The 25,274-nt window shown below is 31.8% G+C and overlaps 1 protein-coding gene across 1 annotated transcript; it reads left to right on the top strand.

Annotated features, from left to right (window-relative positions):
- Positions 1 to 14,509: 14,509 nt before the first annotated feature.
- On the top strand, positions 14,510 to 18,310 carry LOC122508763. Its single transcript, XM_043622284.1, has one exon. It carries the CDS (start codon positions 14,510 to 14,512, stop codon positions 18,308 to 18,310), a length of 3,801 nt encoding a protein of 1,266 aa, XP_043478219.1.
- The last annotated feature ends 6,964 nt before the right edge of the window (positions 18,311 to 25,274 follow it).

Below are 25,274 nucleotides of genomic sequence, written 5' to 3'. Positions count from 1 at the left end.
GCAACTTTTCCACTCCCACTTTCATTTTCCACTCACATTTGCGAATGTGGATCAACTTCCACTTACTAAAAAACATTTCCCTTTCCTAATTTCATTATCCAATCACATTTTCTATAGTCATACTTTACTCACACTTTCTAGTAGGAGTGAAAGTGAAAGTCTCATTTTCTATTAGGAGTGGTAAAAGTTTAAGTGGAAAAGTTATACAATCGACCTCCAGATCTGTTGAAATTTTTAGTTTGCCTACCCACTCTCTAAATTTGAATCAGTGGAATTCACTGGGAAACTGTTATAAGTATACCATTTTTATTGGTTTCCCAGTGAATTTTAACTGATTATCAGTAAAAGTGTTATACTTATAACTTTTTTACCAGTGAATTCCACTGAATCCAATTTAGAGAGCTATATATATCCTACTTATTTTTTTTAATTTATTCTCTCAAACTAATTTGTATTCAATTTCAATGTAAAATATTTTTATCTTTTGCTGATTAATAATAAAAGAAAAGAATTTTTTGAGTTTTGGATGTCAGAAATAAATAAAAAAATAAATAATTTTATAAATTAATGTAAGTAGGGAAGAGTAGTCAGGGTTGAGCCACCACTTATTTTTGAGTGTTTTATCACATTACTTTATTATATTTCTTTGTAGGTTTGTGAAATCAATATCATTCATTTATTGAGATCTTATGTCCTAGAGCTATCCTTAGGAAATAAGATGTCTTTCGCACGGACATAAACGTCGTAAGGATGTCTTAAAGACACTTTATGTCCCAGTGTCCACAGGGCACATACACGGAGAAAAAAAGTTAGCTAATGCAAGTAATTCTTAGCAATCGCAGATAATTTTCATTGCTATTATACGGATAATAATTATATTAGGTACTCCAGCTACTAAATATTAGCTAGACGTTGTTAGCTATAGCAGCTAATAATCTAGCTAACAAAATAGCTAAAATAACTAATATACCTGGCTAATATTATTAGTTATAATAATGCTTTTATTTTACAGTTAGATTTTATATTGTACGAATTTTTAATATTCTCTCTTCTGGAAAGAGATAAATTTTAAATAATTTTGAACATAAAATTAGTAAACAAATTTATAAAAATATAATATTAACACATAAGAAAAACTAAAATGAAAATGTATACAAAAGGAAAAGTTATAATGTTAAAGTGATACAAATATCAAAGTTTATCTCTTACTTTCAGATTTTTATACACAATCCTCCATGTCCCACACTTTTTACGAATTCAATTGTTCAGCACTTGACATTTTTTTGACCGAAAATAAATAGTAATAGTATAATTTAATATATTCAGCACTCTAAATTTATTTGCTAAACGCGATCTCATTGACGCTTTCTTTAATACTGTCTAGTGCATGCGTGAAAATCTACGGGGTTCACTAGCACGTATTGTTAACTTGTTTGCAATAATGGCTATTAGCATCAACAGCTAATAAATTTCAGCTAATGCAAATTTTTCTGCTGTTGCTAAGGTATTTTTCTCCGTGTATGAATACTTGTCGAATTTAATCATTTGTTTTTCGTCTACACTTCTCCAAAAAACAATATTTTTGTGTACGTTCATATGATGACATTTTGTAATCGCATATTATGATATAACCAAAAAAAGTACGTTTAAATAACAGAATGAAATCAATCACAACAGTGACATCTGCGTTGAGGACTACAGTCGTTGGCCCAACTGTGGCTGATGGTTAGGCCGATAATCAGTTATCACGGTTGGCATGCGTGGTTAGCCCGACTTTGGGAGAAACTTTCAACCAAAGTCGGATCACCTTTGGGTGTCACGAAACTTTGACTTTGGCCCGATCTTCCAACTGTGGCGGCCGACCAAAATTCGCACCTGGGTTACGGCTTGTCTGCTACTTTTGGCTACTTGCGACGTTGTGTTGTCACTATTGTTTTCCATGCGAGAGGTTATAAACATACATTGAGAACTTCTGTGTGTGCACGGAGAAAAATGGATAGTTAAAAGTAGATAGTTAAAAAATATATAATCAAATTTATTATCTGTATAGTTACAAATATTATCTTCCTGAAATATTATATATTCCCGTTTAGTATATCTAGATAATCAAATTTATTATCCTGGATAGTCAACTTGCCGAGCGCTTGCGCAGAAGTTTGATTACCGATCACACGCAAAAAAACGGCAATGCCTGTTTCAAATGACGTGAAATTGGTAAACATTCATTTTCTAAGAAATTTTTCTCTGTTCACAGGCACTTTTTACAGAATCTGACAACGTACATTTGTCACAAATGTTTTTAATTGTCTGAATTCAAAAGTTTTTGTTAATCCATGCAGAAACGCGGTTGCAGGATTGGAAATACAAAAGGAATTTAATGACAGGTGGCTATACATATGTTGCAGCCACTTTGCCATTAGAGGGCAGAAGCATGCAGGGAGCGTAAAGGATCAGCTGTCAAAATGATTCGCATTACATTGCTATGGTAATTCCAATCCTGCAACCGCGTTTCTACAGGAATTGTCAAAATCTTTTGAATTCAGACAATTAAAAACATTTGTGACAAATGTACGTTGTCATATTTTGTAAAAAGTGCCTGTGAACAGAGGGAAATTTGTTAGAAAATTAATGTTTACCAATTTCACGTCATTTAAACCGGTCAGTGCCGTATTTGTTGGGTAATAACTGTTGGTCCCACATTATCGAGAAATTTGAGAGACCATCGAACACCGTTAAGTAGTTTTATATTATTCGAAATTTAAAAACATTGTCAAGTTTTTTTATACTGAATTTCAGATATAATATTGCTTAAAAAATATATAAAACTTACGATTAGCAACATAACCTTTAAACCTGTCAAAAGGATTTAAACATTTCAAGGGTACCGTTAAATTAATGTATTTTGTTCTTTAAAATTTTCAGATTTTCCATAAAAAATTATTTATCTAGGAAAAATGTTCACTAATTTCTTAAAAAATTAACTTTTATCATTAAATATTTCTTATTGATCAATTTAGATGTAGGGGAGAGTAGGCTACATTGAACCAGCGTCAACAGTGAACCACTTCAATTTTCTGAGAAATGACTGAGTGAAATTTTTTCATATTTAATATATAAGTTAGTTTTACTGAAACAAACTATGTCCAAAAATTTCGGGCACGTAGGTTTATTATTTACAAAGAAAAACTAAAAAAACTGTTTTTCACGTACAAAACAAAAAATTTGGTGGAATTATAATGACGTTTTTTTATTGAAATAAGAAGTTTTAAAAATTAGTAAACTTGCGATTTATTTCGCTTAGGGTGTCAACTTCAATATTCCGATGTGATAAAGAACTTTAAATCTTACACAAATTTATTATAAACAATTTTTGTTGTGAATGTCATGTGAATACAGTGAGTGCGGCATCATTGAACCACCCGAAAAAGCAAAGAATTTTCAATTTTAAGAGTTGTAAAATTGTCTGCTCTACTAATTAGTAAGAAAAATACTGGAAGACATGCTTTCATCACAATTGTGAACGAGATAAACTCAAACTGTCACTTTACCTACCTAACCTGACATTAAAATACATTAATCTCCTATATTTACAAGTAATAACAATTAAATAACAATTTTCTATTTTTTTGAGTGGAAAATAAGATTTTTTACAATGTGTAAGTGGAAATATTATTTTTGAAGTAAATTGTAGTGTTTTATTAGAGGTGGTTCAATGTAGACACACATCCTTCAAAATAAGAAAAGTGTGACTTGTTAGAAAAAAATTTAATTTAATTATTTAATCATAATAATTTGTGTTTGTAACGTGTGTATTAACTAAAGGAGTACTTCAGCTTAATTTTGATACAAAAACCTGATCGAAATTAGTAAAATTTTATTAGTTCTTGGACTTTATAAAATACCCGGTTCAATGTAGCCTACCCTCCCCTATATAAACACAGCAACTTGCGTTTATTATCTAGGATAGTCAAAGAAAACGTCTTGGATAATGGCAGTTAGTATGTAAGTTTAATTATCCCAAGATACTAAATTTAACTATCTAGATGGTTGTCCTATAGTTGAGTATCCAAGATCGTCATCCTGATTATCTAGATAGTAAATTTAACTATCCATTTTTCTCCGTGTGAAACTGTACGTACGAAAAAGGTTTTTGGAAACTCGTCTTCATAACCGTTTCATAAGTACAGTCATCGGATACAAATTTTTGAGATTGACCAGTTGCGCGACAAATACCTTAAGAGGTTAAAAGAAATAACTGTGATATTATCCCAAGTAAAAACATGATGACCCTATTCAAACTAATAAGTATTTTTACTTTACTTTATCTTTTTATTAGTAGTCAGATTGTGTTTCAGTTTAAATAAAAATTTATAGGACAGATTGTACACAGTAATAGTACAATTTTTGTCATGTATCTCTTATAAGGACAAAAATGCATTTGGTCTACTGATGTAGACTATCCACCTATAAAGACATTCCTCTAAAGTTCACTTTTCGTATTTTTCAATTTTTACACAAACTGACTATCGAAGCTTAAACTTTAAGTCAGACAATAAAAAGTCAAATTAAGTAAAAAAGCGGTTTTTCTTGCTTGTTAATTTTAAATTTTACTTTGTTATTATTAAAAAATAATTTGATTTCTTACCAAAATCAGTTGCTGTTTCTTTATGAACCATTTGAACAACATCTCTTAGCTCCAATTCATATTCAGAAGTATCTAGATTCGTTTATGGAATAATAAATTAATATAAAAAAATTATATAAGTTTTTTATACATTACCGTCCACGAGTATCAGGACAATTACACACGACTCTATAAAAAAACATGCCATCAATTTTTCAATCATATTTCCTAAATAAAAGGAGATCAAAAAAACTTAAATACGGTTAGAAAGCTGATTAAATTTTGCGTAAGATAAGCCGTCTTTTACGTTATTTCGTTAACTATTTTTTGAGTTGTAGAGTGAGAAAGAAATAAAATTATCAAATTTTCTCATTTTTATCTCTTAAATTCAACTTTTTCAAAAATCTAAAAAAAACTTAGATAAAATTTATCTAAAAACACAGAAGGCTTCGTTATAATATCTGCTTTAAAATAAGCCTTAGAAAATTAAAAAGGGCTAATCCGGCTTTGATATATTATTAAAAATCTGAAGACGTGTTTCGACGATTGGTGTATTGGATTTAACTGTGACAATTCGATTCTGCTTCGCGCGGCTGCGAATGGGAGAGAAAACAGGGACTGATTTATGCTGGGGAATAATAAATAATGATATTTCATGAGCAATATAAAGAAACTCAAAAGTTCATCGTTCCCCCGCATGAATTCGCACGTGTTTTCTCTCTCATTCGCTGCCGAGCGAAGCTAGAATCCAGTCGTGATAGTTGAATTTCAATGCACCAATCGTTCGAAACACAGCTTCACATTTTTAATGATATATTGAAGACGGATTAGCCCTTTTTAATTTTCGAAGGCTTATTTTAATGCTCAAATTCTAACGAAGCCTTCTGTGTTTTTAGATAAATTTTATCTAAATTTTTTTAGATTTTTGAAAAAGTTGAATTAAAGAGATAAAAATGAGAAAATTTTTTTTATTTCTTTCTCACTTTGCAACTGAAAAAACAGTTAACGAAATAATTTCAAAGACGGCTTATTTAACGCAAAATTTAATCAGCTTTCTAACCGTATTAAGGTTTTTTTGTATCTCCTTATATTTACGAAATATGATTGAAAAATTTATGGCATGTTTTTTCGTATAGTCGTGTGTAATCGTCCTGATACTCGTGGACGGTAGTTCAGGTAACAATTATATATGAGGTTCAAAATTATAACTGAAGCAACTGTTCATTATGCTCTACAAAAAAGGTATCTTATGATTTTTCGATAAATTACCACCTTTATAAGTTATTTTAAGTTGAAATTTTACTCATCTGTTTTAATTTTCAGATTTTTTTACTTTTACGGTAAAATTATTATTATTATTATTATTATTATTTGTGGAAGTCATCATAAAAAGAGACTACTTTGGCATTATTAAATTTATCTATATGGGTAAATTTCTTGTAAAATTTTAAAAATTGTGAGTGGTCTTAGAACATTTTTGGTGAAAAATTTGATGAGTTGCAGAATTTCAAAATTTAGAATGTCAAAAATCTCATTTCGAGAAAATTTAAATTAAAGATTGTAATGCAAATATCTTTTGTTCTTCTATGAAGTTATTCAGATAAGAATTGTTTTAAGTCTAGTACACCTTTAAGATGAAAAATCAATAGGGTTCGAATTTCCTTCACTTCCATTTTGAAAAAATGAAAAAATAACGGATATCCGACAAAGTGGTCCCTTTTCTAATATTGCGTTTTTTAGTTAATAAACCTGATTTTTTGCGAAGTTTATGGTTGGATGTTATTTTATTGAGTTATTTGATGCAGAAAAATAGAAAGTAGATATAAAAAAAATTTCAGGAAATTTATTATGAATAATTTTAAAAAAATATCAAAATGTTCATTTAAAAAAAAATTAAATTAAAAATGATATTGCGAATTTCTTTGGTTCTTCTAGAAATTTATTCAAATGAGAGTTATTCTAAGTCTAGTACACCCTTAAGATGAAAAATTGAAAGGTTTTTAATTTTTCCGCCTCTCCATTTCGAAACAGAAACAATTTTTGCAACAGACCGACAAAGTGATCCCTTTTCGTTTTTTGTCAAACAACGAAATAAAATATTTAAAGTATCAATAAATAAATGATTATCTTCAAATCTAGTATCGATGAAGTAGTCCCTTTTCATGCGGACGTATACATTCTAGGGATGTTCGATTCCGATTCGATTCTCCAAAAGATCGATTCTTTTGACGTCGATTCTCGATTTTTTGAATCGATTCAGCACTGTTCGATTTTCTTGAGAATCGATTCTAGATGTAAGAATCGGTGATTCGATTCTTTGCGCCTTTTTTAAGTTTTTAAAAGTAAAAATATTACACATGAATAGACCTTGAAAACAATAATAATCGAGAAAACAACGATAATTTATGGTCTTTCCACGACCATTTACGACAAAGTAGATCCACAATTAGCCGAGACATGAATCGAGAGGAAATGGCAACCGAACTAAAACACTACCTCGACCAACCTTTATTAGAACGCGCAGCAAATCCAGTATCATTCTGGATGAAAGAATACTCATTAGTTTATCCGATTCTTAGTACAATTGCTAAAAAATATTTGGTTGTTCTTGCTACTTCGGTTCCATCTGAACGCTTATTCTCTAGGGCAGGAAATATATTGACAGATTGTAGGAGTCGATTGTCCCCAGAACATTTACAACAACTTTTATTTCTAAATTCATTATCTATCAAAGATTGGCAACTAAAATAAAAAGTTACTAATATGTAGTCAATCTTAAATTCTTTTTTTCTTGATATACGGATTTTAATTTATAATTTAAATTTTCGAATTTAAATATGTACCTAAAAAGTAATAAATAAAAATGTAAATATATTTTTAAATAAAATGGAATGATAATGAAATAACAATGTAAATAATGATTTTAATTAATTAATTAATTTTTTTTTATTATATAAAAATTTTTTACATCGATTCTTAGAAAAATCGATTCTTTGCTTTCGATTCTTTTTAAGAATCGATTCTTTTGAATCGATTCCGATTCGATTCAAAAATTGATATTCTATGAGAATCGAACATCCCTACTAGTTACCCTTCCCTATAAAGTTTTTTATCGCTCTTTGAGAATCTGAAGTTTAAAATTTTAAAAAATTAAAATTGAGAAAGTTGAAAAACATTTTTCCGACAAAAAACTCGAAATTTGTACATCTTAATAAGAACAATGATAAAATGTAGCAAGTAAGAATACATGCATAAAACCTACAAATATCATAATAAATTTTTTTAAAATTTAAACTTCAGATTCTGAAAGAGCGATAAAAACTCCATAGGGAAGGGTACCTACCAATTTTTTAACATGTTGATAAAATGCTCAGTAGCTCCTTCCAACTCCTACATTTAATGGATATAGAATGATCCCCAAGTTTTGAACGTTCAAATGAACGAAATATTTTTTATTGAAGATATTTTTATAAATTACTAATCCCAAAAAATTTAAAAACTGAAATATTTACAGTTAGAAACTCAGTTATTAATTTTTTGGACAGTGACGCAAAATAATTGCAATAAAAATTTAATTTGTAGAAGAAATAAATAAATTTCGTTCATTTGAACGTTTAGAACTTTAGGATCTTGATATAGATTTATTTTTAGCAGTCTGCTGGTACTTATAGAGCATCTAAGGATAATGTAAATTCATATAGCTGAAAAAATATTTAACAATTACAAAAATTAATATTAGTTAATAGTTAACTACCAGTTTTTAGGGTTCCGTACACCTACGGTGTAACGGCGGAACCCTATTGGTGAGACTCTGTTGTCCGTAGCCAAATCGTGTCCCCCCCCCCTAGCGGCTAAACTATTTGACCTAAAGAGCTTAAATTTGGTCCAGATATGTATTTTCACTCGTAGATTACAGGAAAAATATAGCGAATGTGATTGGACGTGATGGTCATAGCGTTGTCAAGGAAATAACAAGATTTTTGGCCAAAAATGCATAAAAAGTGACCATTCCCCCCCCCCTTAACTTCTAAACTATTCGACATGGAGAGCTGAAATTTTGCATGCTGGTGTATTTTTACTCGAATATTACAGGAAAAATATAGAGAACTTGATGTGTAATGATGGCCATAGCGTTGTCAAGGAAAAACTAAAAAAATTTAAAAAAAAAAATTTTTTTCTCTAACTTTTACATTATTTGACCTAATGAGCTGAAAATTGGTATCCTAGTGTATTATTACAGTCTGACGACAAAAAAATTATTTAAGAAACTTTTTGAAAAAAAAATCAAAAAAATTTTTTTTTAATTTTTTTTTCAAAAAAAAAAAATTTTTTTTAATTTTTTTTAGTTTTAACACGTGGCATTAAATATTTTAAGGAAGAGAGTGAAATTTTAAGAGAATAAATGAGAGATTGTTTTCTGACTTTAATTTCTTAACTAAAAAAAAAAAATTGGACAAGTGCGAGTTGTACTCGCACTGCAATGGCGGGTTCCGTACACAAATATTAAAACAATACTTGCAACATTTATCGGTAATTGATAGAATTAAAATAAACAATTAAAAAAATATATTAAAATCATTTGATAAAAAAAATAACTAAAAAAAATTAAAGTATTGTATATCTAATATTGTAAACAATAATAAGCAGAGGAACAAAATTTTCAAAATTATAGTTCCTCTGCTTATTATTGTTTACAATATTAGATATATACAATACTTTAATTTTTTTAGTTATTTCTTCTTATCAAATGATTTTAATATATTTTTTAATTGTTTATTTTAATTCTACTAATTACCGATAAATGTTGCAAGTATTGTTTTAATATTTGTGTACGGAACCCGCCATTGCAGTGCGAGTACAACTCGCACTTGTCCAATTTTTTTTTTTAACCTACAATATCGTTAAGAACTATGACTTTAAGGCCGTTTTCGGCACTCGCCCCGGGTTAACTCCCGGTTAACGGTGATTGGTTAGATCCAACAGAATGTTGTTGATGATTGGATAATTGTTAACTCGGGGTTAACCCTGGGTGAATGCCGAAAACAGCCTAAAAGTTGTGTTAAATATGTGTTCTTCCCGGCGGTAAAGGGGTTAAGTAGGAGTTAAATTTCGACTCGAATTTGAGAAAATTGAGATCAGGGAAAGCAGCAGGAGAAGACGGAATACTAATAGTTTTAAAAACTCAGCAGGCAATGCTATACAAGAAGATTTTGAGATTGTGAAAAAAATTATTAAGAATTAAGTTTTCTTAAAGAAGTGGTCAAATAATAAACTACCAGAAGTAAACACTAGCAAGATTAAAATTATGATATTTAGAAACGTCGGAAGGTTTAAAGAACGGAAGTTGGAGAGTTACAATAGAGAACGTTTGCAGTTATGAGGAAAAGCTCAGCAGGTAATAATTAAGGTTTGGGGGTAACAAGTACAGTAGGAGTCACAGATTTAAAAAGAAAATGTTTTCATCAGAGAAACAATAAAAAGAGCAGCTGTAATGAAGGAAAATATTTGTTACATATTTGACTTGTAATCAATTCTAGAAATAATAATTTATATGACTTACGTAATTTTTCGATTTCTGTAGGATCGGATAAAAATTTGAGATCATTTATGTTCGTGTCTATAAATATGCTTTCGTCATAGTTGTCCAGATGTTCGTCTTTATTACTGAAGTCCATTTTTCTCCTTCTTCTTCTCCTTCCTTTTCTCTTTCGTTTTCTTTTTCTCCTTTTTCGTTTCCTTTTCCACTTTCTGCTCCGTCTTTTTGGCATGTGGTTTTAATACTGGGTATTAATTCAATAACTTCATGGTTACCATTCTTGTCTAAAAAATAATTTAAAAAACATATATATATATATATATTACTATATACATTATTACTATTATTTCACTTTACGAAAAATAAAGTTTTTATTTATTTTTGAATGTCAAATAAGTCTCATGTTCTGTATTTTCTTACAAAATTAAATTTCACAAAAAAATTATTTTGTTTCGTTGTTTTCGAGAAAAGGTGGTTGCAGTTTTGGCTGTTGTTAAAAGCCCTGTTACAGGAAAACTGCTCATATTTAATTTTGTATCTGTAATTTTTTCTTATTAATTACAACAAATAAAATACTTATTCTGTGTATTTGTGATAAAAAATGAGTTTCTCAAATGGATGTGGCATAATATTTTACATTTTTCAAGAAAAGGCGGTTGCAGATTTTTTATAAATTTCGATCTGTATTGTCTGCATTTTTTAAAGATCCCTTTAAAAATGGAAAAGTCGGCCTTATTGAATGTTCCAAGAACGTTTTGTACCTGGAAATCCCAATTAACCCTTTAACGCCCGACTTTTTTATAGCAGTGCAATTCACGTCATTGCTCGTATAAAAAGGTTTTCGGGGTCGCTGAATACGAATTTGAGGTCAGACTTTAAAAATTCAAAATGGCGGATCCAATATGGCGGCCATCTTTTCTAAAAATTAATTCAATTTGCCTGAAAATTGTTACTCGGAGGTTTTTGGGGTCGCTGATTACGAATTTGATGTCAGATTTTAAAAATTCAACATGGCGGATCCAATATGGTGGACGTCTTTTCTAAAAACTGATTCAATTTGCTTGAAAATTGTTACTCGGGGGTGTTCGGGGTCGCTGATTACGAATTTGATGTCAGATTTTAAAAATTCAAAATGGCGGATCCACTATGGCGGACATTTTTTCTAATAATTGATTCAATTTGCCTAAAAATTGTTAGTAGGGGTTTTCGGGGTGGCTGTATACTATTCCAATGTTAGAGTCTATGTTAGGCAATTGTTTTTCTATTGTCACGAATGTAAATGAACATTTAATTTTGACATCGTTTTCTCATTAGGCATTTGTTTATCGAATTGTCACAAATGTAGATTCATATTTTATTCGGATCGCGTTCTCATGTTAGGCTTTTATTTCCGATTTTCACAAATATAGTTAAGCATTTTAGATCGATTTCGTCTTTGCGTTAGGCATTTGTTTATCTGATTATTACGAATAAAGAAATGAATATTTCATTAATTATTATGATGCCGGTTTCGTGTTAGGCACTTGTTTTTAACATGGTCACGAAGGTAGACGAAAATTTTATTCTGATCTCGTTTTTATTTGGACATTTTATACACTTAATTGAAACCGTTATTTTACATTTTAAAAAATTAAAATCAAAATCGTAATCAGCGACCCTGAAAACCCCCGAGTAACAATTTTCAGGCAAATTAAATCAATTTTTATAAAAGATGTACGCCATATTGGATCCGCCATTTTGAATTTTTTAAATCTGATATCAAATTCGCAATTAGCGACCCCGAAAACCCCCGAGTAACAATTTTCAGGCAAATTGCATCAGTTTTTAGAAATGACGTCCGCCATATTGGATCAGCCATTTCAAATTTTTAAAATCTGGCATCAAATTCGTAATCAGTGACCCCGAAAACCCCTAAGTAACAATTTTCAGGCAAATTGCATTAGTTTTTAGAAATGATGTCCGCCGTATTGGATCCGCCATTTTTAATTTTTAAAATCTGATATTAAATTCCTAATCAGCGACCCCGAAAACCCCCGAGTAACAATTTTCAGTAGCTTTGTTTCCTTTTATTTTTGAATTTGTAAGTTTGTTGCAAATTTTGCAACAATTTTTTTTTATTATTGTTGTAATTACAAAATTGTTAATTATTTTTTAAAGTGTAAATTTTTTTATAAAGAAAAAGTAAGTAGGAAATTCGATCCGTGGAAGGTAAAAGTATAGACATAATGGTTTTATGTCATATTTTTATTGATGTCAAATGATTAAAAAGATAGCGATAAAGGTTTATAAATTTGTGCGTCGTGAGCGTTTAGAAATCAAAAATATGTTAATTTTTGTCGAAGTTGTAGATTTTAGAAATCAAAAGTGGTTTCGATTGAAACCGCTGGGCGTTAAAGGGTTAAATTCTCGATAATAAAATTAAAATTAATAAAAATTGTAGAATGTTGTAAAACAATATGTATAGGTTTTTAATTTTATTACAGTAGAATTCCAATTATCCGAACGTCCGATTAACCGGATTGTCAATTTAAAGAAAAACAGTTCTGCGGTTTTGAAATTTGCTTCTGATTTGGAATGTACGGATAGAAACCCGTCCAGAAAAGTTATGAAAACCTCTCAAAATAAAGAATACTTGAGGCGTCAATGTTTAAATAGTTTTTGCAGCAGCGTTTTAAATAGCAGATTGAAATCTTATTACTCAAAACATATAAATCTTATGCTCATTTCGATTATCCGGATTTTCGCTTATCCGGATCGGGTCTGGTCCCAATTCATCCGGTTAATTGGAATTCTACTATTATATAGAATAATTTTAGAAAGTAAATAAGTCCTTAAAAATCCATAACCCACAAAGCACATTATTTTTCTGCAAGTTTTCCATGCAAAGTTCGCAAGTTTGCATCCAAGTTTGCAGCAAACTTGCATACAAATAAAAATTTCACCCTCTTTGCTAGTTTGCAATAAAAACTTGAAAAAAATTTGCAGCAAACTTTCTAAAATACCTAAAAATTTTTTTTTTCAAATTGCATATATTTTGATGAACAATGCCTTTCCTGCACTGAAAAAAATTCCTAGGCGATTTGACTATGCTCCTAGTTACGAGAGTCATCCACTAAGAATTTTGGTTACTTTAACTAGGAATCCTGGTTACTACATCACTGCAGGGTGTCTAACGAATTATGATTTTCAAATTCCCGGCAAAATCCCGGATTTACCGGACCTAAAACTAAATTATTCCCGGATTTATTTTTAAGACATTAATGACTATACTATTAAAATTTCATAATTTTTTAAATACAGCGGAAACTGAATTATACGAACTAATTCAGGCAGGATCTGGTTCAGATAATTAAAAGTTCAAATAATAGAAATTGCAATTATTTTTTTTATATTTGTGGATAAATGATTGTTTCGGAATTATTTTGCAATACCCAATGGCATTTAAGTAGTAGAGCTATGAGACTTCTGGACCACTTACCTACAGTCGGTAAGGTAGATTTCTTAATTTTGAACTTTCAAGTGGCTTAGAGGGGGTGTTCTACCTTACCGACCGAGTTTTAGTACCCGCTGCCACCGCTAGATGGCGAAACTAAATTTTTGCTGAACTTAAAAGCCGTTGGTGGGGTATTTGATTTTTTTTCAAACTTTAAAGTGGCTTAGAAGGGGTGTTCTACATTACCGACCTTGATGATAATACTGGTATAAAAATGTCGATAAATTATCGACTGTAGATAAGTTATTGACCGAGGGTAAGCATTACTATCAGTCGGTAATACAGATTTCTTCCACAAATTTTGGTCCAGTCGGCACGTCAGGGTTCTGCATTACCGACAGTTGGTCTTATTTGATTATGGTAACTTCAAGTTATCCCAGTAGTTGGCGTTTGCAATATTGTGGTAGGAGAGTTGCGCGCGACTATGGAGTAGTGGGGGTCTACCAGAGTGGGGTGGTAAGTATAGTGGGGACTGGTGTATAAGTTACGGAGCGCGAGCCAGGAGCATCAGTGGCTTCTTTTCAGGAGCAACAGCAGTATACAGTTTAGAGTCGTTTTCAGTGTTTCCAGAGTGCTTTTCATAATTATTTTTTATTTTTTATCAATTTCAGGTTTATAGGTGCTTTTTTGTTTTTTGGTGGTGGATTTTCTTTTACAGGGTTTTTTTATTTTATTTCTTTTATTCTTTCAGCTTTAGGTTTTTTTTATTTTTATTTTAGTTTTATTCCTTTTATTCTTTTAGCTTTAGGTTTTTTTATTTTTGTTTTAGTTTTATTTCTTTTTTTTATACTTAGGTTTTTAGGCTTAGGTTCAACATGTCGAAGATCAAAACAGTGAAAAAAAATCGCGACATCGAATGAGTGTGGATGAGTACAACGAATTGTGTCGTGAGTCAGACAACCTCATCAACATCGCTGAACGTCAACTCATCACCACAATGGGAATGACAGGTGAGGATAAACTTATTAGTGGATTCGAATGGCAAAACAAGTGTCAACATAACAAAAATATTTTGCAATCATTTTTAAGAAATTCTGATTCTTTGCCTTATCAGAAATCAAGATGTTTAAACCTAACTCAAAAGTTGGAATACTTGTTATGCAATTTTAATGCTTTAATGAAACGTGGTGCAGGTGTACAAATGGAGAATGAAAGATTGAAGTGGGTTGATTTTGATAAGGCATTTGATGGTCGTTTACAGACTAGTGCTATTTTAAATATTGACTACATTGACGTTAACGAGTTTCTTGATGATGCCTTTGTTTTGTTTGAATTTAACATACGAAAAGCTTTAGATAAATATGGGCCGCTAAAATTGTATACTGTGTTGGGTGCGAAGTTTATAAAAGAGTCGATAAACGGAAAGGAAGAAATGTCTGATCTTAAGACATTTATCGCGAAAACGGGTGAAATATTTGTAACAACCCACTTAGATGAGTGGTACAATGTTAATGTTAAACAAATAACTTTGAGAAGAATGGAAGAATTCCAACAGAAAGAATCGAATTGGAGACTTCATTCTATTCAAAGGTTAGAGGTTAACATTAACAGTTATAATCCCATGCATGCTGGTTCATATATCGATTTACCACCTTCCATTAAAAGAAAACACTCTTGCATTAATGTTCAGAATGCTGATCAGCAATGCTTTAAATGGTCAATTTTGTCAGCTTTACATCCAGTTGAAAACCATGCAGACCGAGTTTCAAAATATAAGTGTTATGAAGATGAGCTTAATTTCACTGGAATTCAGTTTCCTGTTGCTCTCAAAGATGTTTCAAAAATTGAGGCACAGAACAACATTTCAGTGAATGTGTATAGACTCATAAAAAAAGATGAAAAGTTTACGGTTGCTCCATTACATTTGTCATCGCAAAAGAAGGTTATTCATGTAAATCTTCTTCGAGTTGAAGACCACTACATTGATGAAAATCTTAAGAGTGAGGAGGAAGAGGAAGAGGTGGACGATCAAAAAATCATCTCTTTCAACTACCATTATGTGTACATTAAAGATTTATCCACACTTGTCAGCACTCAATTGTCAGGTCATAGGGGTAAAAAATACATCTGTGATCGTTGCCTTCATTATTTTTACGATGAACTGAAGCTAAGTGAACATGCAGAAATCTGTCAAAAGATGAACGTTACGAGTATTAAGCTTCCTGAACCAGGGAAAAATTTCGTTGAATTTAAAAATTATCAAAACAAGGAACGTGTGCCATTCATCATTTATGCAGACTGTGAAAGTATCCTGATTCCTGCGGAAGCACCACAGCAACCTAGTAATACTGAGATTTTTCAAAATCACAAAACTCTCAGTATTGGCTACTATTTAAAGTGTGGTTTTGACAACTCCTTGTCCATATATAAAGCATCTCCAAGAGATGAAGAAAATCCGGCTAAATGGTTTTCAACTGAATTAAAGAATGTGGTTGACAATCTTGACAATTTATTTAAGAATCCTGTACCAATGGAAGTGTTAAGTCGACAGCAACTAGATGATTTTAGATATGCCAGTAAATGTCATATTTGTAGGAATAAAATCAAGCCCGGGGATGTAAAAGTACGAGACCACTGTCATCTAACAGGGAAGTATCGGGGACCCGCACATCAAGATTGCAATATTAATTATCATGAATCGCAAATAATACCTGTTGTTTTTCATAACCTTAGCGGGTATGACGCGCATTTTATTATCGAAGCTATTGCTACAGAATTTGAGGGTAATGTTTGTTTGCTTCCTATTAACAAAGAAAAGTATATCGGTTTCACGAAAAGTGTGAAAGGTAGTTACATCAAGTTCCGCTTTATCGATTCTTTTAAATTCATGGCATCATCATTGGACAAGTTAGCATCCTACCTCGACGAATATAAAATTGTAAACACAGTTTTTTCCAATTACAGTGCTGATAAAATCAAATTGTTAACGCGAAAAGGAGTTTTTCCTTACGAGTATATTGACTCAAAGGAAAAACTTGATGAAATTGAGTTACCACCAAAAGAAAAATTTTATAGCACATTAAACGACTCAAATGTCTCTGATGAGGATTATGCACATGCGCAAAGTGTGTGGACTGAGTTTGATTGCCAAAATTTGGGTGATTATGTGTACCTGTATATGCAAACCGATATTTTGTTACTCGCGGACATTTTTGAAAATTTTAGAAATCAATGTTTAATCTCGTACGGTCTCGATCCAGCCCATTACTACACGACACCGGGATTGACATGGGATGCCATGTTAAAGCATACGAATATAAGATTAGAGCTCCTCACTGACATCGATATGGTAATGTTTGTCGAACGCGGAATTAGAGGTGGAGTAAGTCAATGCACCAATCGGTATGCTAAAGCTAATAATCATTATATGAAGGAATATAATGAAAGTGAGGGGACATCTTATATCGTATACTTTGATGCAAATAACCTCTACGGTTGGGCAATGATCCAGTCACTTCCCTATGGTGGCTTCGAGTGGATAGAAAATTTTGACAATAGCTTTGATTTCAACGTCTCTGATGACGAGGCGATCGGCTATATTTTAGAAGTTGATTTGGATTACCCCGATGATTTGCATGATAAGCATAGTGATTTTCCGTTTTGCCCTGAACGCTCGAAGCCACCTGGATCTAAAGTGGAAAAGCTCCTAACTACCCTCCTACCAAAAAGAAAGCACGTTCTCCATTATCGCGCGTTAAAACAAGCTTTGGCGAATGGTCTTGTATTAGTAAAAATTCATCGTGTATTGAAATTTAAACAATCCACGTGGTTAAAATCATATATTGATTTTAATACGACTCGAAGAACAAGTGCAAGCAATGAATTTGAAACGAATTTATTTAAATTAATGAACATCGCGGTATTTAGTAAGACAATGGAGAACGTGCGAAAACATGTCGATATTAAACTCGTTACAAAGTGGGAGGGTAGATATGGAGCTGAAGCTTTAATCGCGAAACCTAACTTCCACAGCAGAACCATTTTTAATCCGAATTTGGTTGCCGTGGAACTTAGAAAAATGGAGGTACTACTAAACAAGCCACTTTATGTGGGTTTAACAGTCTTGGATGTTTCAAAAACGTTAATCTATGATTTTCATTATGATTACATGTTAAAAAAATATGACGCGAAAAATTTAAAATTATTGTACACCGACACTGATAGCCTCATCTACGAAATCAGATGCTCCGACATTTATGCAGACATGAAAGCAGATATTGATAAATTCGATACGTCAGATTATCCGGTTAATAACGTGTACGGTATTCCGCAAGCCAACAAAAAAGTTTTAGGATTGATGAAAGATGAGTGCAGTGGAAAAATCGTGACCGAATTTGTTGGCTTGCGGAGCAAGATGTACAGTGTGCGAGTTGAAAACAAAGATGTTATAAAAAAGGCTAAAGGTGTGAAAGCTGTAGTTGTTAAGAAGGACATAGACTTTGATGATTATGTGTATTGTTTACAAAATGTAAAAATTCAATCTAGAACGCAATATTGTATAAGATCAAACCTTCACAATGTTCAGACTTTAAAACAAACAAAAATTGCTCTGAGTCCTTTCGATGATAAAAGATTTTTGTTAGCCAACAGCACCGACACCCTAGCATGGGGGCATTGTAAAATTGCAGAAATTATGGAAGATGATGAAGCATTGTAAAAAAAAGAGAGAGGAAGGAATTGATTGTTTGAATAAAAGATGTTCATTTTATTTGATGTCTTCTTTATTTTAAATAAACCTTAATCTAGTCACATGAATATATTTTAACTTTTTAAACTTATCTTAACTTATTTTAACTTTTCTTAACATTACTTTAACTTATTTTAACTATTCTTTAACTTATTTTAACTATACTTTAACTATACTTTAACGTTACTTTAACAATACTTTAACGTTACTTTAACTATATTACATATCAGATTTTTTTATCCAACTATTGTGTGAGCTATCAAATCCAAGCCATTTTACATAGACATCATTACCACGAGTTTTCAGGACTTTCTCAACAAGGTAAACATCTGGATACTGGACTTTCAGCAGTTCTTCCTCATAGAAACCACCTTCGATGGGTTGATTTTGGTAATCTTTCAGCTTGTATGTAACTGGTTTTGTCGATTTGACTTGGTCCACAGTGAATATTTCCGTTGTCCAGTTGGGAGTATATCCTTTTTCGAAAATATTTTTAAATTTGCTGACTCGAACTCTATCTCCTCTTTTGAATTTTGATTTTTTCAGCGGAATTTTTCGTAGTTTACGGATACGTCTCAGCAGTTCTCTTGTATCTTCTACGGTAACATCTTTGGGTTTCATACCAATAGTACGATGCTTTTTATTATTGTACTTTGATATGAGCGTAGGTAAAAGATTTATCCATTTGTAATTGCCTTGTAAACTGAATTCAGGCCACATCATATTTTTCAGAGTGCGGTTAAATCTTTCAACAATTGAGGCTTTTAAATTACTATAGGTAGAATAGAGATTAATGTTAAATTCTTGCATTAAACTCTTAAATTCAGAATTGTAAAATTCTTTGCCTCTATCAGTGTGCAAATTTTTTGGAATTCTGCCTTGTTTTAGAATAGTTTTCATGGCTAGAGAAATGTCCTTTCCATTCTTACTCTTTACAGCTACAGCCCAGGCATATTTGGAAAATATGTCTATAACTGTGAGCATGTATTTGAAACCTTTATTGGAATAAGAATAAGGTATCATTTCAACCAAATCTGCTTGCCAGGTTTCATCAATACCACGCATTTGAACTTTTCGACGAGGATAATTTTTTCTAGCCTGTCTATGCAACTCTTTAACAACAGTCTTTTGTTATCAATATCGTATTGTCCATTTGGAGTAATTTTAAATCCAATTCCAGAAGGTCCAGGTTGTCCACGACTTGCAGTAGGTCGTGACAAAGGATGTCCAAACACATCAATGCTCATTTTAATACTAAGCTTTATTTGCCTGAACTCTTCTAATATATAATGCGAGCTTCACGTAGCTCTTCAATAATTGACATAATTTCATTATTGTGGCTCGGATTTCCAGCTTGCTGCGATGCTACTAGCAGACGTAATCGGTCAACTAGTTCATTGGGATCATCCGAATAGATGTAGTCTGGGTTAAATTGTTTCTTTGTAATCATAAATTGAGGTAATTTCTTTCCAAGCTTCTTCTTTTTTCCTTAAAAATACCTCTACCCTTTTTTGGTGTACTCTTAAAAAGTTTTGCAATTATGTCAATGTATTAAGAACTCCTGTTTATGTTGACAGGTTCACTGGAACTATAATTTTTTCGATGTGCATTTGTAGCTTCAAGAATTTCTTTATAATTTTCTAAATCATCTGGACTTATTAATTCTTGTTTAGCTCTTTGTTTAAATAAGAGTTCAATTAACCCAGTAGTTTTTAAATATTTTTTCTTTCCAGCAAGTCGAATATGAGGACCTTCTAAATCAACTCGTGTATCTCCAATCATAAAAGTACCATTAGGCAGCTTACGTACTCCATAAACCATGTCTAAAAAAGTTTTTCTGTTTTTATTCAATAATGTAATAAATTTATTTGTCAAATTTTCATAATTAAGATCTTCATCTGATGCTTTTTCAAAATTAGTACTCTTATCAAATAGAGTGTCATTGAGTAGTGTTTTATCAAATTCCTCCTCCTCATCAACTGCAGTAGAGAAAGAAAAATCATTTTCCTCTTTTTTTACTTTTTCTTTCTTAACATTTTTGAAAGGTATGTCAGTTACTTTAACCAACTTTTCAAGAGGTGTTACTATAGGTTGAAGAGTTTCTTTTAAAACTGTTTCTGCAGCCTCTTTACCAATTTTGAGTAAACGATGTTTTCGCCTAATAGCATCACTTGCTTTTGCTATTTGACGAAGTGTTTCTTGCTCTTTTCTATACATGTTTTCTTAGTGACAATATAAACTATACTAATTAAAAATTCAATAAAGTTCTTATATTTATAGTGTAATGAAGCAATCAAAACCTCTTCTGTATCTTCCCTGATTAAAATTACGGTCCTTATCAATAACAACAAATCCATATTTGTCCGATTTCCAACATTCTGAACATAAATCGCGGAATTGAGTATAACTCATATCTGTATTAACATGATCTTCATAAACATGTTTCAGATTCTTTTCATCTTGTCTGAATAGAACCAATAAATTTACATTATCTCGAACTAGATGTTTTGGAATACGAGCGTACGTTTGACACAAGTAGAAACTTTCAACGTTTACATGTCTACCCATACAAAAGAAAGCTCTAACATTATCTTGTTTTTCGCAAGCAATGTCATCAAAAATGAATATTGAATTTGGTTAAGCGTCTTTTGGAGATACTACTTCTTCATGTTCACTAAATGGAAAGTACTCAACACCATTCACGTTACCGATGACATTTTCCAAAAATTTATATTTCGGTTGCTGTAGAGATTTGGAGTAGAGATAAATATTTTCAAAACTCAGACCATTTGTATGTATTATTAGGGAAAGAAGAGCATTTGTTTTACCACAATTTGAGGGACCACAGAAAACAGCTCGAATGCTGTCTGAAAACAGACTACCATGACGTTTAATCTTTTTTTCGTTTGTTTCTATATCTATACTAGTTATTGGCAGCATGACAGGTTGTTTCGTGAACTGCATCTTGACAGTAACTATCATAAAATGTATAAATACCTAGCTTATATAGTCATTTTGTCAGTTTCACGTCAACCATTGTAGAGTGAAGTATTATTCTGCATAAAGAGGTGAAAAAAGAATGCTATCAAGGAAAAGGTTTAATAAATCGTATAATCAATAGTTTACCGTTCGAGTTACATTTGCCAGGTTACCAATTCTGTGGGCCTGGTACAAAGTTAGCAAAGCGTTTATCTCGAGGTGATCAAGGAATTAATCCATTAGACGCTGCTTGTAAGCAAAACGACATTGCATATTCGCAAAATCGAGAAAATATTCAAGCTAGAAACGAAGCAGATAAAATATTAGCTAAGAAAGCGTGGGAACGTGTTACAGCTAAAAATTCTAGTGTGAGTGAACGAGCAGCTGCTTTAGCTATTTCCGGAACCATGAAAACTAAATCTAAATTAGGTATGGGGATGAAAAGAAGGAGAAAATCATCCATAAGAAAGAAAAAAAGAAAAACAATATGTAAGAAGAAAAGAATAGCACTAAGGAAAATTGTCGATGCTGCGCGAAAAAGTATGGTTCCCAGTAATAATGCTGAAGAAACAATTCGAGCAGCTATGATTGGTGCACGAAAAGCAATAAAAAATGTTGGTGGTAAATCTAAAATTTTATCACCTCGAATTCTTCCTGTACCTACTAAAGTAGGTGGAATTCTACCGCTTGTTCCAATTTTTGCTGGACTTAGTGCTTTAGGAGCTCTTGCTGGAGGAGCTTCAGGAATAGCAAGGGCTGTTAATAAGGCTAAAACAGCTAGTGAACAGCTTTCAGAAGCTCAGCGTCATAATAAAGCAATGGAAGCTATATTGCTTGGAAAAGGATTACACCTTAAACCTTATCGGCAAGGACTTGGTCTCCATCTTAAACCTTACACTCAAGGAAAAGGATTTGTTAAACGAAAGAAACGAGCACCGAGAAAGAAAAAACGAGCATCAAGGAAGAAGAGAATAACAAGAAGGAAAAAAAACTTGTTCTGAAGCTACCTCATCGTCCATTAACTGATTTTGATTTGTTGAAGTATGCCAAAACTATAAAAATACCTTATTTTCGCGGTGTTTTTATGCGAAATGAACTACCTATTAGTGGTCCTCGTCAATATGAATCAGGAATAATTAATCTTGATAATAAAGAAGGTGCTGGAACACATTGGGTAGCATATAAAAAATTTAGAAATGAAACAATGTATTTTGATAGTTTTGATAACCTTGCTCCTCCAACAGATCTTATCATTTATCTAGGTGATGGTAGCTTAATAAAATATAATCATGAAAGATTTCAAAATTATGATACATTTGTGTGTGGGCACTTGTGTCTTAAATTTTTATGTAATCAACTAAATATTAAGAGTAGCTTTAACCTATATAAAAGTGTGTAACTATTGTAAGCTTTCAGTATAAAATCTGATAGCAAAATGAGTGATTCATTTACTTTAACGTTAACGGGAAATTCTTCAGTTCTTGAAGCTGAATATTTCCCTCCAATAGAACTAAATTCAAATAAAAGTTATGTACTTAGTCTTGTTGAATTGTTGACTTTTAATTCAATTCCTAATATCGATAGAGGAAATAATAAGTTTTACATTGGAAATCAAATAATTCATATTGCAACTGGAAGTTATGAAATTAAAGACATTGAATCTTATATACAAAATTCTGTAGAAATCTTAACTGTCATTAGTATAAAACCGAATAATGATACATTGCGCAGTGTAGTTAAATCAAATTTGCCAATTGATTTTAAACCTATTGACTCGATTGGTAAATTGTTGGGATTTACATCGCAGCATCTAGCACCTCATAGAGCACATACTTCTGATTTACCTGTAGCTATTCTAAAGGTCAACTCAGTTAGAATTGAGTGCAATATAACATCTGGAGCATACATAAATAATCAAAAAGTCCACACTATCCATGAATTCTTCCCTAGCGTTCCACCAGGATATAAGATTGTGGAAGTGCCTGCTCACGTCATTTATCTTCCGATTTCCACCAAGACAATACATAATATACAGCTGCGAATTGTCGACCAGGATGGTGATTTAATAAATTTTAGAGAAGAAACTATAACTATTCGATTGCATATAAAGTCTTTGTAATGGGAATTGTTTATAATCAAAGAGCTGTTGTTGGTGGAAACTATAAAAGTCAGCCAACATGCAAGAGTCAAATCAGTCTAAAGTCATCTTACAAGGTGTTAACACCACAGAATCGTCTCTTTCTTCAAGAACTAGGTCTGAAAGTTCAAGGAAAGAAAAAACGAAAACAAGACAATTAATCTACATATTTTGTGGGTGCTGTTGCAACAAAAATGGACGAACTTCTCAATATTCCAGCAGCAGTGAATTTCGATGAGTCCATAGCTCATTATGAAATTCATGCTCATCAACCGTATGCATCTTCATCTTTTAACAATAGCGATGAAATTCGAATCGCAGTACAACATCAAGACTTGTGCATTTTACCTAGTAAAAGTTCATTACACATTTTTGGCAGATTAGCTAAAAATGATGGAATTACTCTTACAGAAAACGTGCATTTAAGTAATAATGCTGTATGTTTTTTGTTTGATGAAATTCGCTATGAACTTAATGGAATAAAAAAAGATCGATGCAAAAACGTTGGACATACTACAATTATGAAAAATTATGTCTCACAAACTCCTACACAGTTAAATTTTATTGAAAATGCTGGGTATTCAAGAATGGCAGCTGATGCAAGACTTGTATTGGAAAATGGCTATTTTGATGTCACTATACCACTCAGTATGATTTTTGGTTTTGCCGAAGATTATAAAAAAATCGTTATGAACGCTAAACATGAACTTATTTTAACAAGAGCACGTTCTGACATGAATGCTATATTTCAAACAGGACAAGGAGGTGATGAAGAATTTAAAATTTTCATCAATAAACTTGAATGGATGGTTCCATACGTTTTACCTGCAGATAATAATAAAATAAAACTATTAAAATTTATTGAAAAGGATCCATTAATTTCAATAAGTTTCAGATCTTGGGAAATGTATGAATATCCTCTAATTCCTACAAGTTCAAAAGTTTTATGGCAAATTAAAACATCAACGCAATTAGAGAAACCACGCTATGTTATTGTTGGATTTCAAACAGCGAGAAAAGATAAACGGAAAAAATATGCTTGTCATTTTGATCATTGTAATATTACAAACGTTAAACTCTTTTTAAATTCACAATATTATCCTTATGGAAATTTAAATCTAAATTTTGATCAAAATCAGTACTCTCTACTTTATGAAATGTACGCTAATTTTCAATCATCCTATTATGGTAAAGATTCAAAACCTATTTTAACAAAAGATATTTTTAAAAGTCTGTTTCCTCTAATTGTTATTGATTGTTCTAAGCAAAATGAGTTTCTAAAACAAGCGTCAGTTGATGTACGTTTAGAATTTGAAGCAGGAATCAACATGCCGGCTGAAACCACTGCCTACTGCTTAATCATACATGACCGCGTCATACAATATAAACCAATCAGCGGCGTTGTCAAGAAACTGCTGTAGTGGGGATAATGTAAGGGGGGTGATTGGGTATAAAAACAGCTGCTTTCAGTCAGAATTCTAGTTTTATTTCATAATGGAGTTCATTGTAGATGTACAAGGTTTTAAAAAACCCAATAACGAATTTGTTTTCAAAGAGTTGGCGATACTTCCTCTACAGTTAGATGCTCAATCACTCGTCTTCCTGTTTGAACCTCCTTGTGCTTGGAATACATTGCCTGGACGCTACAAAAGTGAAAATCGTTGGTTAACGCATAATTACCATGGAATTGATTGGCCAGCTGGAGATGTTCCATATGATGAACTTCCTTCACTTCTACAAGGAATACTACGTGGTGCTAGTGCTATCTATGTTAAAGGTTTAGAAAAAAAGACTTTGTTGGAGAAATATTTGTTGAAT

This window comes from Leptopilina heterotoma, unplaced genomic scaffold, assembly GCF_015476425.1.
Source record: "Leptopilina heterotoma isolate Lh14 unplaced genomic scaffold, ASM1547642v1 Lhet_569, whole genome shotgun sequence".
Lineage (NCBI taxonomy): Eukaryota > Metazoa > Arthropoda > Insecta > Hymenoptera > Figitidae > Leptopilina > Leptopilina heterotoma.
This window is presented reverse-complemented; position numbering and strand designations above follow the sequence as displayed.